This window comes from Hakea prostrata, chromosome 7, assembly GCF_041222555.1.
Source record: "Hakea prostrata isolate BN-2017 chromosome 7, UWA_Hpros_2, whole genome shotgun sequence".
NCBI classification, from domain to species: Eukaryota; Viridiplantae; Streptophyta; class Magnoliopsida; order Proteales; family Proteaceae; genus Hakea; species Hakea prostrata.
The window spans coordinates 31,642,059-31,661,995 of NC_142606.1; the positions used below are offsets into that span (position 1 = coordinate 31,642,059).

General features: G+C 38.8%; 1 protein-coding gene across 1 annotated transcript in view; it reads right to left on the reverse strand.

Annotated features, from left to right (window-relative positions):
* LOC149010896 (extra-large guanine nucleotide-binding protein 3-like) overlaps positions 1 to 19,937 on the reverse strand; it is a 59,056-nt gene that overhangs the window by 25,570 nt on the left and 13,549 nt on the right. Inside the window, exons 5-6 of the mRNA XM_089161792.1 lie at positions 13,588 to 13,765; positions 12,826 to 13,070 (exon numbers count right to left, since the gene is read on the reverse strand). Coding sequence (XP_089017918.1) covers positions 12,826 to 13,070; positions 13,588 to 13,765 — 423 coding nt within the window. The remainder of the gene's footprint in view (positions 1 to 12,825; positions 13,071 to 13,587; positions 13,766 to 19,937) is intronic.

Here is a 19,937-nt window from a genome sequence, read left to right on the forward strand (position 1 = left end):
TTCGAGCCATCCAAAACAGAAGGCTTGGCTTTGGATCAGTGGTTTTTTATGAGCTTGAATGATTATTGACGAAGCTGACGTAAATCCATGTGTGAAATGTGAGTATCTACCTCTTAATCAGGAATGGAATCTTAATTTTGTCTGGCATATGGATCAAATTGCCCTCTGCTAACCATAAAATGTAGGCCAAAAGGAGTTGACCAGTTGCAACCATAGTTTGAAATCTCATTTCATCTCTGTATCTTGGTGGGGTTGAGATAACCAAGATAACAATATTTCAGACACAACGTCGTTGAAACCTGGTACAAACTCTGCTAGGTTTAGGTTGTAAGTTTAGGCAGGTTTTATGTATTTTTTGGATCTGGTTCTTCTTGAACAACCTATTTTAGGGCCAATAAAAATATATCCATGGTTAGTTCAATTAGAAAGACAACCCACAATTGTCTTCTGGATTTGTGCTCCAGTTTGCTTCTATGTGGTCAAATCTCAATGTGCTTTCACACATCTAAACATTCTTGAGTATAAATTCACATTCATGGAAACCCTATAAAAATAGTTACCCAAATACGTGATTTTTATTCACCCTTGATTGGCATTACAATGTTGAATGCTCATGTTTAATTACACATTTGTCCATTGTTTAAGTACTCAGGAGCATAAAGAATAAGCAATTTAAAATTTTAAACAAGTAATGAAGTGAATCATTATAACATATTGTCAAAGATTCATATCAATTTAGTATATAATTTTCAAGTTCATCATCACACCATAATCTCCTAAAGGCTTAATTCAATTGTTTAGTACTTCAGTAAAGTTTGACGGAATCAACATGTGTTAGGATTTTAGTGCCTGGATCACCCTTGGGATTGAAAGGAAATTGAGAAAGAAGAAGAATAATAAAAGAAGGAGAAAGAGGGAGAGAGCTTGCATGTATGTTGGGGCTCTTTCCCTAGTACTTTATTTATAATATAAAATCAAATCTTAGTTTAGGAAAACTTTCCTAAACTGAATTACAGCAAAAAGTGTTGGAAGTATGACTGAGATTTCCTAATTGGAATAGGATTACCCTTTAAATCCCCTATTTCAATTATATTTCATTTGCTTGGTTTCCTATTTGGTGTTAGATTGGTTTCCCAATAAGTCTAAGATTAGTTTATCTACTTGTTTTTTGTATCTTTTCCTACTCAAAGTGTGATTTACTCAGATTGTAAATATAAATGCCCCATTGGGGCATATGAATGAAACAATACCTTCTGAGCAATAATTTCTTCAAATTCCAACAAGGTATCAGAGCCTTCGATAGAGCGTTATTTTGAGAGTTGTTAATTTTCTAGTTTGAAGAACTAGACCCTAGTTCAATGAGGAAGATGAACTAGGGTTCACATGAACCTTTCAGATTTTATAATTTTTTTCCTAGATTTATTCTATTGTGTTTCTGTTTCATTTGGGTTAAATCCAATCAGTTTTCTTCTTGTTTGAGTGCCTTTCTTGAGATCTGTGTAGAACTCAATCTCTAACCATTAGAGATATGCCGTTATCTTGGCAAATTTCCCCTTTAAAGACCTAACACTGCAGTGGATCTGAAGTTTAAATTTTTTATTGTTGTGCAGAACCTGATCTCTGTTACCTTTGGAGATTTGCCCCTTATCTTAACAATCTTCCACTCCAAAGATCTAACATTGCTATAGATTTGGCATTTAACATGTGCAGAACCTAATCTCTATTACCTTTGGAGATTGCCCCTTACCTTGGCAAATTTTCCCTTTAGCAATCTAACATTGCTGCAGATCTAAAGTTTCATTTTTCCTATCGTACACTAACAGTTGTTACCCCCAAAAATATATTTCCCCGCAAATTTGCGCAAAAATTGGTCTTCTCGATATTTGAAGATTTTACCTTTTTCATTGGATGTTCTTCCTTAAAGACCTAAAGTTGTGGCATAAATGAAGTAAAGCAAGTGAAAATTGACAGACATTTTATCAAAGAAAAACTGGAAAGTGGTCATTAATTAGTGAAGTAGGAAGATCAAGTTGCAGATAGTTACTTGGACAGATGTTTCATCCTACTTTGACCAAGTTGAGCATGTGTGATATCCATGCCTCAAATTAAGGGGGAGCGTTGGAAGTATGACTGACATTTCCTAATTGGAATAGGATTCCCCTTTAAATCCCCTATTTTAATTATATTTTATTATCTTATATTTTTTGTATTGGTTTCACATTTGATGTTAGATTGGTCTACTAAAAAGTCTATGATTAGTTGCTCTACTTGTTTTTTGTATTTCTTTTCAAACTTAAGAGTGGGATTTACTCAAATTGTAACTATAAATACCCCCACTGCGGCCTATGAATGAAATGAACCTTCTGAGCAATAATTTCTTCAAATTCCAACAAAAAGGAAAATTACGTATTGCATAAAATCTGCAAAATCTATTAAAGGAAACTATCCTAGGTAGATTATTTGTAAACCAAGTAATAAGAAAACTAGAAAGTAACCCAAATAGAAGCTGTTGGAGCATAATATTGTCAATACTCCCCCTAAAGCTGGAGCATTTAAATTAAGGACTCCAGGGGTGGAATGGCAAAACATATCCCAATAGAACTTCATCAATCTTGAGGATAAGTAGCAATAGCAAACGCCAACAAACATCGAAAGAACCGCACCCAAGAGATAATCAACTTCAACTTAAATAAATAAGTTTCACACCAAACGAACAACCTAATAATAAGAATAATACGCGGTAGTGAAAATGAACCATATCCATAAGATTATAGCTACAATAACATCAAGGGCCCTATCCAAATAATTCAGGTAGTAGGGAGGGATCTCCACAAAAGAAGGTAAATATGTAGCTCCAATGTCCACACAAGTTGATGAAATATGCAGCTCCAATGTCCCCACAATTAGGTAATAGGTAGTAATTCTGCTCAACCAAAGGCACAAATAGAGCCTCAAACAAAGGTCTCTACAAGTCGAATATATGATACTATGAACCAAGTAAGAGGGCGAGGGCAATATAGGTTACTACAGACCAAGTAGGTCGAGCAACAAGCGGTATAGGTTATTGCAAACCAAAGAGTAGATAAAATGTAGTATGGGTTCCTCTAGGCCAAGTAGGTAGATAAAGGTAGTATGGATTACTCCGGATCAAGTAGGCAGTTATAGGATTCCAATCTCCCTCTCATGTGCAACATTACACGTAGACAAATAATAACAACCAACTACCAGCATATCAAAGTCTCTACTGAAGAATTATTTAGGTACTTGATGAAACCAGGAATAAGAACTTAAGTCATTACAATAGAAAAGTCTGAACCACCAGCATCAACTCAAATGGAACAGCAGCAAAAGTAGTACACATAACATAACAGCAGTAAACCATGTAGCAATAATGGAAGCACCAACCAATGTTAAGGTAGTGAATGCAACAGAGGAAGAGCTGGTAATCAGTAGTATATCCCAAAGATCCAAAACAACAACAAATTAGATCAACAGAGTTACTGAACCAGCAGCAACAATGTTGCACTAGCAATAAGACATGGTCTTATTTATTTGATGATACAGGACTACAAGTAATCTACACAGCAGTAGCACCTGTGGTTCACAATCAGCTACAAGTATCGACAATCACAAAGCAACCCTATTTACCAGAAGAAAAACACAATTGAAGTCGATTCTAGTATATAGAATAACCTTACCCTACAAAAAGTTTTTCCACACACTTCTTGTACTGGAAACCAGTAATAGAAGCACTAGGAAGCCAATACAGCATCATCAAAAAAAATTTCAAAGCAGAAAAATTCCAAAAACAAGGGGCAGCAGTAGTATAACATGCAATAGAATTCTCCAGAACAGAAAATATCAATAAAATAGTGGCAGCAGTAGTACATCTTGCAGCAGAATCCAGTACGGCATCAATGGAATTTTTTCAAAACATTAAGACTCAATGAAGCAGGGGCAGCAGCAATCTAGGCAATGGCAGCAGTGGTAGTCACAATAAAACCAGAAACTGCAGCAGGAATGGATGATAAAAAACCCAAGAGGACAGGGAATACCTCACCGTATTGTAGTAATTGTAGCAGAAAATTTCACATAAGTTTACCAGGGAAAACAACTGTACAGGGGTCTTCGGTACTCCATAGTGCAGATTAGAATTCATCAGTAGGAGAAGGGAAAAAAAAAAGGGTATCCCAGAGGGCTTCGACAATGTAGACATAATAGCATCAGATCAGCAACTTGCATTGATCTATTCATCCCCACCCAAAAAAAAAAAAAAAAAAAAAAAAAAGTTGCTTGTGTTGATCCTAAAGTCTTTCTCAGATTGCAACTTCAGACCACCAAAAAAAGAAGAAAAAAAATCCCTCTGGGCTTTTGTAGATGTATAAAGTATTAAGAAATTACCTAATAAGTTGTCGAAGAGGGATCTCAATACATGGTTTAAGGCGGCGAAGGGTGGGCTGTGCACCAGATAAGGGGGGGAAAAAGCATAAAATAGAGCAGTCGAGGGAGAAAGAAGAGGTCCCCAAGCTGACTACAGAGGGTCTGGTACCATGTTAGAATTTCAGTGTCTGAAAATCATCCTAGGGATTGAAAGGAAATTCAGATACATGAAGAAGAATAGAAGAAGGAGAAAGAGAGAGAGCTTGCATGTATGTTGAGGCTCTCCCTAGTACTTTGTTTCTAATATAAAACCAAATCTCAGTTTAGGAAAACCTTCCTAAACTGAGTTACAAACAAAAAGGAAAATCACATATTGTATAGGATCTCTCATCTACTAAGAAAGAAATTTATCCCGAGGAGATTACTTGTCAACAAAGTAATAAGAAAATCAGAAAGTAGCCAAAATAGAAGCTGCTGGAGAATAATATCGAAAAACAACATGCATTATTCTTCAAGTACCAACTGTAGGATATGGGTCTCCAAATTGTGAAGAAACCCCTTGATCCATTGTGATAAGTCATATGATGCCACCGGTAGCATGTAAAGCAGGCAGGTTAGGTAGCAGAAAGATGTGCACCACAAAAATCTATTTAATACCTCCCTTCGAGTGGAAGTGACTTAATTTCCAAAATTTCCAAAATGTCAAGCAAAATTTCTGAAATCAAGATTTTGGACCGAAATATCAAAACTTCGTGAGATTTCGATCGAAAAATCAGTCATTTCTTTTCCATTTCACATCTCATTTAGGTGGGGTCAAATATTCCAAAATTCACAAAAATATCGGCAATATTTCCCAAAATCTTTTCCCATGGTTGCAACTATACAAGGGTGAACAGCCCCCCCCCCCCCCCCAATTGAGGATTATAGGATCAAGTAAATTATTCTCTGGTTCTGTATCTCCATCAGGCATCAACCATCTAGGTGTGAAAGTCAAGCCTTATTAAAGGCTGTCTGAACTATGAATAAGAAATGATTTATGATAAGTGCTCAACCAGTGAGGAAGGAATATTGTGCACAATGTCAATGGGAATTGAGGTTTTCAAAAACCTGCCTCATTTCTTGTCTACTTTTGGGCTCATCAAAAGTCAGTTTTCAGATTTACATCTACTCAGTACACCCCAATTACACTAAAAGACCACAGCATCTTTTACAAAAGCAATTACAGCACTCTTCTTAAATTATTCACTGAGCTCAGCTCAACTTCTCATCTTCTTACAGGAAAGTCTTAAAATCATGGTTAGATGCAGATCAGGTCCTATGTTTGGGCATCAAATTGGTTCCAAATCTGGCCCATATTTGGAAACATCAGATAGCATGGACCTGGTCCATTATTTGGGTCACATTCTGACATCAATTTTGTAGAGGGGCGGGATTGGCGCATAACCCCGGCATCAAAACAGCCTCTCAGCAAAAAATTGATGGGGTAAGACTGCATAGACAAATTGCCCCCCTCCCCTGGGACTGCTTGCACAGAATCCTATGGCACCGGTGTTTTTTCTGCCATCAATTTTGTCCAAACAAGAGGCAAGATTGCTGATCTAAGGAAGCAGTATTTTCCCAATTTATTAGCTACTGATTTTCTGAATGCTTAGGGATCTACCAGATCTTGTGGAGCCTAGGAGGGCAACGATAGGCCAACTGGGGTGGGGAGAGAGAATGATCAATTTGTGCCAGGCCCCTGGCCGACTAGCTGGGAGATAGAGATTGAAGATAACTTGGGCATGTGCGGAAGAGGATTCTACAACTTATTCAACCCTAGATTTCAAGGAAGAGAGTTACTTGTGCCTGGGTTTTGTAAGCTTAAGGTAACTTTTATTTTAACTTAGATTCTTATGCAATTAGGATTTATCTTGTCACCAGATAGGATTGCACTTTTTTTGAGCATAACTATAAGACATAATTAATTTTGCAACAAAAGGAAATAGGTTGGACAGAATAGCCAACAATTTAGAGAGAAGAGAGACTTCCGATTTGACAGCAATGAATGCTGTGAGACACAGTGAAGGGAACATTCCCTGAGAGAGTGAGATGCCTTTGATTGGGGACTGACCCAAAAGAAAATGAGAGGCTTACTCGAAACTATACTTTTTCTACCTTCTATTTTCTTTTCTTTCTTTCTTTTCTTTTTTCCCTTTTTCCAGTTGAGTTCAGTGAGAGTTCTGTCCTGAAAGTTGCAGATCTGCTGAAGACCATTTGAAAGATGGAGTCAACCACTAGAATTGATGTTTGATACACGAAGGCTTGAGGGTATCAGTAGATCAACCCTGCTGTGGTGCTGGTTCATAGTTGAACTGGCATATATACTAAGGTCACTCCAAACTAACTCTTGATGACAAAACCAATTAAAGCATAATAATAGTTCAAGCATTTGTAAAACCTTGCTAAAGGCATTGTTTTTTCGCTGAAACTGAAGTGGGGTGGGAAAAAGTAATTTTTTCCATGAAATCCCAAAAATGGTTTGCTTGATTCAATGGCATGGAAAAGTGGGCAGATAGGCTTTCTTAAATTAAGGAAGCCTATTTATTGACATGGCAGGTCACTTTTTCCACCACATCCCTTTTCAAGGTCCCACATATTTAGTGGGCTTGGTGGGAAACTGAGGTATATAATAAAAATGGGACCCATATTTGTAACTTTTCCACAAAATCCTTTCCTTTCTTTTTCCTTTCCTATTCCCTCACCCCCCACTACATGTGGCTCTCACATAGTCACATGTTTATTTTTCCCAACCCTTGTTATCTAGCAAACAAACCGTACCTAAAGGGAGTTGATAAATAAATATTATCCCAATGGCTTTTAGCTGAAACACAGGCCTGATTTTGGGTTTTGGGAAAAAAAATGCTTGGTCAGTGAGCCTTAGTTCATATACCGTACTCTCAGGCATGGAAGAAAATTCGATTGAAATGGTCAAAATTTCGATCAAAATGCCTGCAAAAATCCAACTCGAAACGAAATTCAGTAGTAGGCACGAAAAGTATCCATTTCGTTTCGTATCGACCGAAATTTCGGTCAATACGAGTCGAAATTTCAGCCCGATGCCATATCGGGCCGAAAAGACACTTGCCTAGGCTTTAAAATACCCAAAATCGAGCTCATTTTCGACCTACCTTCAGTTTCGACTGTTTCGAGCGATATCGCCCAGGAGATTTCGACCTGATTTTGCATTTTTTGCTGATTTCTCTTGCTTTCATCCCATTCTACACCTAATTTCTAGTATTCCATTTCCTTCAAACACTTGATCTGCTCCTCCATTTGTGCATTTTCTCAAATCTTGCAAGGTGAGTAACCAACTTCCTCATTTTTTGATTTTTGTTTCATTTGTGCCTTAAATCATGTTAGATTGCTTCCAAATTTATATATGTTTACTTTAGAGTGATGATCTATGAATTTGTAGTGTCAAAATTATTTTTTGATTCTTCCTACTATTTTTTTATTTTTCTGTTATTAAAAATTATTTACTAAATTATGTATATTGTTAAAAATGTTTATGTATAGTACATGTATAAGCTTCAAATGGATGTATGTGAGAGTTGGGACACCATATTGCTGTGATGGTGTTGAATTAATTTTTTTTCTGTTAATTATGTAATTTTACTGTATTTAATATATATTTAAATAATTAAAAAAATATTTAAATATTAAAAAATAATTAATTTCTGTTTTAAATTTAAAAATAGGAGAGTATTAGTGGAAGCATGTTTGCAATTTTTTGAGCATGTTGTGGATATTTTTAAGATAGTTAGTGTGTATTTTATATATTTTAAAATTATTTATATATTAAAAAAATACTTATATAGTTATACATATTTTTTTTATATATTTAAAAATAGGAGGTTATTATTAGAAGCATGTATGTCATTTTTGGAGCATATTGTGGAGCTTTTCAAGATACTTAGTGTGTGTTTCTTGTATCAGGCACTCTATTCAGACATAGCTTGGGATCATGGGAGGCCACTGACAGCTGATAAGAGGAAGAGTGAGTGTAATTACCGCAAGAAACAAATAGGAGGAGGTGGGGCCACTAGATTGAAGGTGCATCTAGCTGGTGGCAACAGGGATGTAACAGGGTGCCCAAAGGTGCCTGTAGAGGTCAAGAAGGCAATGGCCTCATATATTAGTGGTGGAAAGCAAAAGAGGAAAGAGAAGAGAACACAGAGGGATGAGTTCGAGGATGCCTGCTTAGATGACCTTCCAGATCCTGAGGGTTATGGTAGGGATGAGCCAGGAGATAGTGACCCTGATCCAGGGGCCGATCAGCTGAGGAGGGCGATGATGATGAGTAGGGAGCAACAAAGGATTGATGACATCAGGAGGCAACAGAGGGGTCTGGGTTGTGGGTCCTCTAGAGAGCCAGTAGGTATGGGAGGCATAGGTGGCTCCCAAGTCCCTATGAGGAGGTCTCAGAGTGTAAGGCAGGAGGCTCCTATCCCACGGGCCCCTACAAGGGGTCGAGCTTCCTCAGCACATCCTACAGATCCGGATCTTGAGATTCTTCACAATGATCCGGCCCTATTTGCGAGGCCTGAGCATAAACGAGAGAAAGTTGAAGCACTTATGGGGGAGTGTGAAGGAGAAAGTGGGGATGGCTTTCTCCAAATGGGCGCATTACCATCTTGTTCCAGCACATACAGCTCGGGGCCCTACTACGAGAGATATGATTGAGCAGATAGGCGAGGTCGGGAGTGGTGTACAGGGCCCCACTCCATATGAGATATATAATGTGTATTTGCCTAAGCATAAAGAGGACATAAATGAGTACATTAAGGGATTAAAGCCCATGTGGAATCATTATGGAGTGACTCTGATGGCTGATGGTTGGACTGGTCCCACTAGACAGTCCATCATCAATTTCATGTTGAATTGTGATGGGAGGACAGTGTTCCTCAAGTCAGTAGATGCATCCGGTGAGAAGAAGGATGCAAAATACATTTACAAATTTATGAAGCAAGTGGTGAAGGAGGTTGGAGTGGAAAATGTAGTTCAAATTGTGATCGATAATGGCTCCAACTACAAGAAAAGTTGGGTTGAAGATGCAAGAGAACTCCAGGTATCTAAAGTCTAAACATATAGTATTAATTTTCATTTGTAAATACATATATTTACATTACACATATACATGTACACTTTATAACTTTGTATTGATGGCTTGATGCCTTGATGGATGGACAGATATAGGCTTTTTTGGACTCCTTGTGCTGCTCATCGCATTGACTTAATGTTGAAGGAGATTGGAAAGGTCAAGCTTGTGAAGAATACGGTGGACCAAGCTCGACATGTTAGCACCTTCATATATAACCACACCTATGCATTAAGGATGATGAGGGACAAGTGTCAAGGTGAGTTAGTGAGGCCAGGCATAACCAGATTTGCTACTAATTGGATAGCACTGCAGAGCTTTGAGAGTAGGAAGACTAGCCTTAGGAGTATGTTTGCATCAGAGGAGTGGTTTAACTGGGAGGGTTCTTCATCAGTGGGAGGAAGAAGAGCTCAATTGACTATCCTTGATGAGAGTTTCTGGCACAATGTGAGGATAGTAGTGAAGATGCTTGAGCCTGTGGTGAATGTGTTGAGGATGGTAGATCAACAAAGAAAACCTACTCTAGCACACATATTTGCTGCAGTAGATAGGATGAAGCAGCAAATTGCTCAGGTCCACCCACGCGTCAACAAGAAAGTCCTTCAAATCATCAACAGTAGATGGGAGTCTATGTTGCGGCATCCACTGCATAAGGCTGGTGAGTTGTTAAGTACTTAAGTCTAGTATTTAATTTAATTTTCATTATGTTATCACACTATTAAGGCTTAAGCATTAACTATTCCCTTTTATGACATACTTTTTCTTACACAGCATACTATTTAAATCCCAAGTACCATTACAAGGACAATCTTGGGATGAGGCAAGATTTGATGGATGCTGTCCAAACTGTAGTGGAGAAGTTCGAACCAAATGCAGCTAAACAAGCAGTCATCCTTATGGAGGTGAGATAGTGATTAGAATCATTTGATATTCACAATTCGTAGTTTTATACTAAGTCATTAACCTAGTAACTACTAAGTACTAACTAGTTATTGTTTTTTCTCTTTATATATTAGATAAAGGCTTTTAGGGATGCCACTGGGAGCTTCGGTCGTGTTGTGGCCGTATCGGGACGGGAAACCGCCCCTGCGGGTAAGTTCATTCATTTATTTCATTATACATTTAATTATTATATTCTATCTTTAATTTAGTTATTTAAGTATTAAAATGACTTGGAGTCTATGTTTGTTGCAGCTGAGTGGTGGTTGCAATTTGGACGTGATTCACACAACTTGAGTAGGATTGCAAGCAAAGTGCTCTCCCAAACATGTTCTACCACTGGTTGTGAGCGAAATTGGAGCACCTTCAGCCTCATTCACTCGAAGAGGCGCAACCGATTGGGTGTGAAGCGTCTAAAGGACCTTGTCTACCTACACTATAATATGAGACTGAGAGAGGATCATATTAGACAGGGGATGGACAGAGAGAGCACCAATATCGAGTTGGCCGACATATTTGAGATGGATGATGATGATAACCCGAGAGTTGATTGGATCAAGGATAGTGGAGACGGATTCTTTGGATGAGGATGGAGGTCTTCCCAATAGTCAGATTGCAGAGGAGATGGGGGCTGATGTGGGGGACTTCATGGTCCAGGAGGGGAGGCCACATGCAGAGTCCGCTCGTCCCTTCGTGCCACACCCTAGTGCATCCACCCAGAGTGAGGATTTGATTTTCTGGTCCGACACTCAGGATGAGGTGACTCAGGCCTCCGGCGATGACGACGATGGTGGTGATGATGACGGTGATGGTGATGATGGAGGGGATGAGGAGGGTGTGGGACCTCGTGATCAGGATTCAGCTGATCCTAGGGAGAGACCACCACCACCACCACCTGCTGGACGTGAGAGTCAAGGGGGGGGAGGACGACCACCAAGATTCACAGGAGAGAGTCAGTTAACCCACGCGACACAGGATTCAGACCATACTGGAGCTGCATCTTGAGGCAAAAATGTTTCCTCTACATATTCGAGGAAGGGGAAGGGGAGACAGCATGGCTGGAGCACAGAGGACACACCATCATATGGGTCCTACCGTCCATCCGATGCCGAGAGCTTGGTGGGATCTATGAGATCGATGAGCATTGATGATGCTAGAGACTCCTCCACCTCCAGAGGATCCGGATGGCATAGGCCTGCAGAGTCCTCATATGATACTGCTGTGGAGAGTATTGGTTCTACTAAGTCGACTTATGGTTATGGTCCTTATGGTTATGGACCATATGGTATCCCTCCTGGCTATCAGATTCAGGGTCAGGCCAGTCAGCCACGACTGGAGCCTTATAGTTATGGAGCGGCCTATGGAGCTTATGGTGTCCCTCCCACTGTTGATTATCGGAGTTAGCCACTGCGACCTTATCAGTATCCTTATCCTTCTCCTAGTCCTGAGAGCCAGGGGCAGGGTGGTCTTTCATTTGTTGAGCAGATCTTCCACACTATTCCACAGCCACAAGGCCCACCACCACCAGTTCCTTTGGAGATTCACAACTTCCCACCGTTAGGGAATCTTATGCATGTGGATGAGGCCACATACAGAGGTGCAGTTTTTGACTATGTCCAAAACTATATGGGGCGGGGGCAAATATCATGGGAGTTTATTGTCATTTGTATGGGGTGCAAACGGAAGAGGGAGACCTTGAGGCTTGAACAGAATAGACTTGTAAGTTGTAAGTTGTAACTTGTAAGTAATAACAATGCAGCTTCTTCTCTGATTCATGTACTATATACTTGGAATGTTGGATACTTGGATGTTACATTTTCAGTAGTTTTTTAGTAAACTAGTAGTTATTATAGTGTTTATTATGCTTGAAATAGCTAGTATGCAAAAATCCAAATCAATTTGAGTGCATTTGAGGCTCGAAATTGAGTTTTCAAGTATCAGGAAAAAAGTATCCAGTTTCGGTCGAAATTTCGGCCGAAACCTCAAAATTTCGACCTTTTCCAAGGTCGAAATGTTCATTTCGATCGAATTTTTTACCTTGGTCTCAGGCCCTTTGTTATCATGTATATAGAAGTAGAGTAGCAGCCAAATAAGCAGGAAATCCTTTTTGAACGTTGCAACATGGAGTCGCTGACATTGATCAAATTCCAATGGACCGTCAAATGACTGACCAATTGATAGAAGTACTTAAACAACTTAAATGAATCAAATATCCTGAAAAGGCAATAATGACTATAACCAAAAGGCTCATCTCACTTCACAAAGCCTCATCTTTTAGCATAGCAAATCTAAAAAAGAGAATTATATCCGATGCACAAATGAGATGTCAGACTGCTAATGGGGAACAAAAAGACTGCAGTTCTGGATACCCGATCTAAGAAATAATTGGCAACATCTGGGAGACGGTGCAATTCATCTCTCCTCTTGTATGTTTCCTGAATTGCAGGATCCTTCCAAACCTCATCGACAAGAGGAGCATATTCACGTGTTGCAGCAGGAAAGAAAGCTTCCAAGTCTCCCATAGCCATAATTTCCAAAAGCCAATCAGAAAAATGTTTCAGCCTTTGATTGATTGAATAAATGCACTGCTTATGTTCAACAGCTCCTCTTTCACCTGGATCCATTTACACAACTGATATAAAATCAAGATTTTCTTCACATATATATCTAACAACTTCAACTTGGCTATAGAAATCAGTACAGATGGTGCTAAATTTGAAGAATAATGGAGAACTAATAAATTGGACCGAGTACAGTGCTGTAGAATTAGAAACATATGAGATTACCTAATCGCAAGAATTTGTTAAGAGCAGATATAATGAATGATTAATAGGGATTCAATCACTCAGCTATATTTGCATCCTAATCTCCTATGCAAAATGGAAATCAGTGCAAGTACAGAAATCAGATACTAACAGGTAAAAACTAGAGTAGCAATGTTGCATCAAAATGTTGCCTCAAAAAATAAATAACTAGGCACTTTCACAGGAGCAAAGCATTCAAACAGAAGCTATAGGCTTTTGATAAGCAGCTTCAGTACAGATATCAGAGTTAGAGAAATAACATTTCCACCAGCAGTAAGTGAAATGGAGAAGAGAATACATAATCGTGAAAGTGATCGGTTAACGAACCTGAGCAAGATTCTTCAGCATCAGAAGCAGCCTCTCTCTTACTCATAAAAGCCTGCTCTTCAAAACGCTCTCGGCCTTCAAGTAGTATACTTAAATATTTATACATATTGCTTTGAACCATAAGCTTGATATCCTGCAGTTCTTCAGGAGAAAATCTATCTCCATATAAAAACTTGGCCTGTTCAATAAAAGGGGATGATATATGTAATTTTGTTGAAAAGAAGAACTCCACTATGAGAAACTAAAAAAAGTATGAATCATTTGTCAATCCTTCGAGTTGAAAGATGAAGACAATTAGAACTGCAGGAAGCAATCATAAAGGATAAGAGACAAATTAATAATACCCCTCCCTTCACCCCCACCCCTACCAAACAAAAAAAGGAAAAATACAGATGCATAAAGGAAAGAATATAGATGTTACTACAACATAAAACAAATGCATTGTGTCCAATTACATACAACAACAACAATAAGCCTTGTCCCAACTAAATGGGGTTGGCTACATGGATTCTTGCCTTCCAATCAGTTCTGTTTGAGGTCATGCTAGATACAAGGCCTAAGCTATGCATATCCTTTCTCACCACTTCTCATAAGGTTATCTTAGGTCTACCCCTAGCTCTTCTAGTTCCTTCAATCTGGATTATATTACTTCTACATACAGGGGCATTTATGGGTCTACGTTGAACATGGTCATGCCACCTCAAACGACTTTCCCGAAGCTTATCACTTATGGGAGCAACTCCCAGACCAACTCTAATATGACCATTCCTTATCTCATCGTTCCTAGTTTTGCCACTCATCCATCTTGGCATCATCACTTCTGCTACACTATGTCCAATTACATAATTTCTTTAAAAGATCTATACTCTAAAATTTCTTTTTCTTTTTGAAGAGAATTTACACTCCAATCATAAATGATGTTCAACAAACCATCAGAACACCAGAAGAATAGTAAGTAATGTAGAACCTAGCGAACTTAGTTAGAACTTCATTTATTAACTGTTTTCATGCTCCAACAAGGAAGGAATGGTTTTGTGTTGTTTATACTTGTTGTAAGTCATAAGTTAAGTCCAAGGGGTAGTTTGGTCTATTAGAAAGTTTTTATTGTTTATGTTTTTAATCTCACATAGGGTATCATTATACTTGCTCGTGCAGAACTATTATTATAAATAAAACCTGCTATGTCACACTAATATAAGTCAAGATTCCTTCAACTCTTTCAACATGGTATCAGACCCATCTCTGATCCATCAATGCGCACCAACCTCTTTCTCTCCTTTCTCCTAATCACAGAGCACAAAAGAAAAGAAAGAAAAAAAAAAAAAAAAAAACCCATCAATAGAGTTTGCTTCTTCTCCTTCCTTAGGTGTCACAAAGTCTGGTTCTTCTGCTTAGTTAGAACTTCATTTATTAACTGTTTTCATGCTACAACAAGGAAACAATGGTTTTTTGTTGTTTATACTTGTTGTAAGTCATAAGTTAAGTCCAAGGGGTAGTTTGGTCTAGTAGAAAGTTTTTTATTGTTTATGTTTTTAATCTCACCATAGGATATCATTGTACTTGCTCGTGCACAACTATTATTATAAATAAAGCTTGCTATGTCACACTAATATAAGCCAAAATTCCTTCAACTCTTTCATCACGGTATCAAGACCCATCTCGATCCATCAATGCACACTAACCTCTTTCTCTCCTTTCTCCCAATCACAGAGCACAAAAGAAAAGAAAAAAGAAAAAAAACAAAAAACAAAACCATCGACAGAGTCTGCTTCTTCTCCTTCCTTAGGTGTCACAGAGTTTGCTTCTTCTACTTCATCTTCACATCACCTTCACCTTTGCAACCATCGCAACACCTACAAATCACCAAACATATCACATTTACCATAGTATTCCAGCACATACAGCCCAAGGGCCCTACTATAGGGATATGATTGACGATTGAGGAGATAGGCAGGGTTGGGAGTGGTGTACAGGGACCCACTCCATATGAGATATATAATGTCTACGTGCCTAAGCATAAGGAGTTAAATGAGTATACTAATCGATTAAAGCCCAAGTTAGCACCTCATCTATAACCACACATATGCATTAAAGATGATGAGGGACAAGTGTCAGGGTGACTTAGTGAGGCCCGATATAACCAGATTTGCTACAAATTGGATAGCACTATAGAGCTTTAGGAGTAAGGATATGCATATGATTAAGGATATAGGCAGGGCTGGGAGTGGTGTACAGGGACCCACTCCATATAAGATATATAATGTTTTATTTACCTAAGCGTAAGGAGGAGTTAAATGAGAACATTAATGGATTAAAGCCCATGTGGGCTTATAAGCTTATTATAGAGTCACTATGATGGTTGATGGTTGGACTGGTCCCACTAGACAGTTCATCATCAATTTCATGTTGAATTGTGATGGGAGGACAATGTTCCTCAAGTTAGTAAATGCATCCGGTGAGAAGAAGGATGCAAAATACATTTACAAATTGTTAAAGCAAGTGGTGAAGGAGGTTGGAGTAGAGAATGTGATCCAAATTGTGACTGATAATGGCTCCAGCTACAAGAAAGCTGGGTTGAAGATGCAGGGGAACCCCAGGTATCAAAACATGCTTCTACTTCTAGTATTAATTTTCATTTTTAAATACATTTATTTACATTACATGTACACTTTATAACTTTGTATTAATGCCTTGATGGGTGGAAAAATATAGGCTCTTTTTGAGTCCATGTGTTGCTCACTGCATTGATTTAATGCTAAAGGACATTGGAAAGGTCAAGCTTGTGAAGAAGACTGTGGAGCAAGCCCGACAAGTTAGCACCTCATCTATAACCACACATATGCATTAAAGATGATGAGGGACAAGTGTCTGGCTGACTTAGTGAGGCCAAGTTTAACCAGATTTGCTATTAATTGGATAGCACTATAGAGCTTTGAGAGTAGGAAGACTGGTCTTAGGAGCATGTTTGCATCAGAGCAGTGGTTTAACTAGGAGGTTCTAGGTTCTTTATCCGTAGGAGAAAGGAGAGCACAGCATAGTTGTCAAGGCGTAGCTTAATCGTCGCCTCGGCGTCTGGGCTCCTTCGGAGCGCCTCAAATTGGCGTCGCCTTATTTTTAGGCAATAAGGCGTCCGCTTTTTTTTCTTTCTTTTTTAAATCACGAGAAAGATGCCTAATCGAAGGCATATAATGAAATGCTTATTAGATTCCGATTGTAAAGTATCTATTGTTTGAACCTATATGCATATGTATAATGACGCTACATGTGATCAAATGTTAAAATAAAAATAAAAACAAACAAAATTGAAAGAGAATAAGTTCTTAACTCAAGTCTCACACTCTCACTCTCACTCTAATCCCTAATCTCTTTCTCTCTTCCTCTCTTCTTCTTTTCCATTCCCGCAGCGACACTCCGGCAAGCAGTGGTCAGTGACAAGCAACTTCTTCTCTTCCTTTCTTCTTGCGACTTTTTATTTAGGACCTATTATGTGTGGTTTGTAGTATGTTGGATGACTTGAGGTAGTCTGATATTAGTTTTTTTATTGTATAAGATATGATAGATTTAGAGTGAATGAGATGTACACTAAAAATTTCACTTAAAACGCCTCAACCACCTCAAAAGCGCCTCGGAGGGCGCCTCGTCGACTCATCGCCTCAATTAGCCTAAACCGCCTTGCATCGCCTCGTCGCCGTGACAACTATGGAACACAGTTGATCATACTCGATGACAGTTTCTGGCATAATGTGAGGATAGTGGTGAAGATGCTTGAGCATGTGGTGCATGGGTTGAGGATGACAGATCAGCAGAAAAGACCTGCTCTACCACACATATGGGCTTCAGTAAATAAAATGAATCAGCAAGTTGCTCAGGTCTACCCACACGGCAACAAGAAAGTCCTCGACATCATCCAAGTTAGATGGGAGCCTATGTTGCAACATCCACTGCATAAGGCTGGTGAGTTGTTAAATCTATAATTCAATTTAATTTTCATTATATTATAACACTATTAAGTATTTAAGTATTAACTATTCGCTATTATTTCTTCTTTTTCTTACACAGCATACTATTTAAATCCCAAGTACCATTACAAGGACAATCTTGGGATGAGACAAGATTTGATGGATGCCATCCAAACTGCAGTGGAGAAGTTGGAACCGGATCCATCTAAACAAGCAACCATCCTTAGATAGTGATTTAATATTCACAATTCATAATTTTATACTAAATTATGAACTTAGTTATTCTTTTGTTTCTTTATATATTACATAAAGGCATATAAGGATGCCACTAGAAGCTTTGGTCGTTCCATGGCCGTATCAGGATAGGAATTCGCCCTTGGGGGTAAGTTCATTCATTATATATTTAATTATTATATCATATCTTTAACTTAGTTATTCAAGTATTGAAATGACTTGGAGTTTATGTTTGTTGCAGCTGAATGGTGGTTGCAATTTGGACGTGACTCACCCCACTTGAGTATGATACGATTGCAAGCAAAGTACTCTCCTAGACATGTAATGTAACCCAGGGTTTGGGTTAGATCTTCTAGGATCCTCTTTAGTAAGAACCAGCACAAATTAGGGCTCTTGGGTAGTTCGGTTAGGGTTGAACATGGGCTAAGCTTGCTGCCTTTAGGTGCACTTTATCCTAATGACTCTGATCAAAGAAAGGTTCTGGACAGCAATAGAGTTAGGGTTCAGACCTCAGAAGAGTTAAAGTAGTTGCAGAAATTTTCTGTCTCACTATTTTTCCTAAACAGGGTGCTGAATGAGAGAGGTGTTTACTATGACCTGCAGGTGGTGGGATTGAAGGGGAATGGACTGGGAAGATTGCAGGAAGGTGGGGAGGGTGCCTAAAGGTCTGAAACAGCAAGGGAAGGTGTTTCTAGGGCTTGTGGGGGTGGTGTTCCTGCTATGTGCCGAACAGGGGAGGGAGTAGGGTATCTTGTGTGTGGGGGAGAGGGTAAGGGAAAGGCTGCAATGGGTGGTGGGGGTTTCCTACTTACTTGTTGATGGCTGGTACTATTGCTTGAAGGCTGAGATGCTTGCGGGATACAGAACTGAATTTGAGAGCTTGAAGAAGATGAAGATGCTACTAGAATTTTCTGAAATACCTTGAGAATAACTCTCTAGCCGAGGCCGCAATGGTTTCCTTCCCCACGGCCCAAGCCTCTGATTTACTCAAACAATCCAACCTACTTTATTCAAAATAAAAGAGGCTATTTATAGCCAAATTACATGACAATTGGACTCAACTTGACTGATAAGGATCCAACTACTGACCTAACTCTTTAACTTGGACTCCAACCAATAAAAGAATTGGACTCAAGGTGGATCTCCTTTATAGTTTGGGGTACAGCACCTTACATGGACTCTTACTTGATTAAAACACTTGCTAATTAAGACAAACAAGGACTCAAAACATCCAACTTTGACCAAGTCAAACCACAACTAACTAACTTATAATGGAGTTAGACTCTTCAAAACTCAAAATTTACTAAGCAAAATTTTAAAAAAAATAATAATAATAATAATAATAATAAAATTAGATCCATAACCTTTGGATCAAGGGGATTCAAACTAGACCCACATTGAGCCCTAAAAGGGCAAGGAAAAAGACCAAAATACTCCTGGGGTATTCAGCCAGCTTTAAGATGTCTTCTTTGGGTCTGGTTTTTGGGGCCCACTTATTTGGGGGGGGGGGGGAGCCAACCGTGGTTACATCAAAGGGGGCTTTGAAAGTAGTATCATCCAGTTCAAATGACTAAATCCAAATCAGGAAATGAGATTTGAATGAAGCCTTGGGAGGACTGATGGATCAGCTGCAGAAAATTCATAAAAACAGACCAATTTGGTGTCACAGCATACAGTAGCGTAAGAGACATGTTATGAAATCTGAAAACAGCAGAATGGGCAAGAGAGCAGGTATCTGTCCAGTGTCCAGAACTAGAAACAGAGAGGAAGAAGAGAATTAACTGAAATGAAGGAAAGATCATACCTGGGAATAGAATCTGAGAACCGAAAAAGAGCAAAAGTGAGGATAGATCAATTGAACCAATCTAAGTGTCTCAAGCAAGAGTAGCCAGCAATAATGAAACTTCAGAACTTCCTATTCATTCTACTCTAGTTGACTTTTTAATTCTTTTATTTTTCTTGGGGAAGTTTGGGGAGGGGAATGTAGGTACCTAAAAACTCTCCAATGGTAATAAGTTCCAGTTCAGAAATATACACCATGTATTTATGAAAATTCCCAATCTATCCCACTGGAAGAAGTAGCCAAATTAACTAATGTATCCACGAGTTACAGAGGAAACTAACATGAGTTATATATCCATGTCATGGGCACAGTAG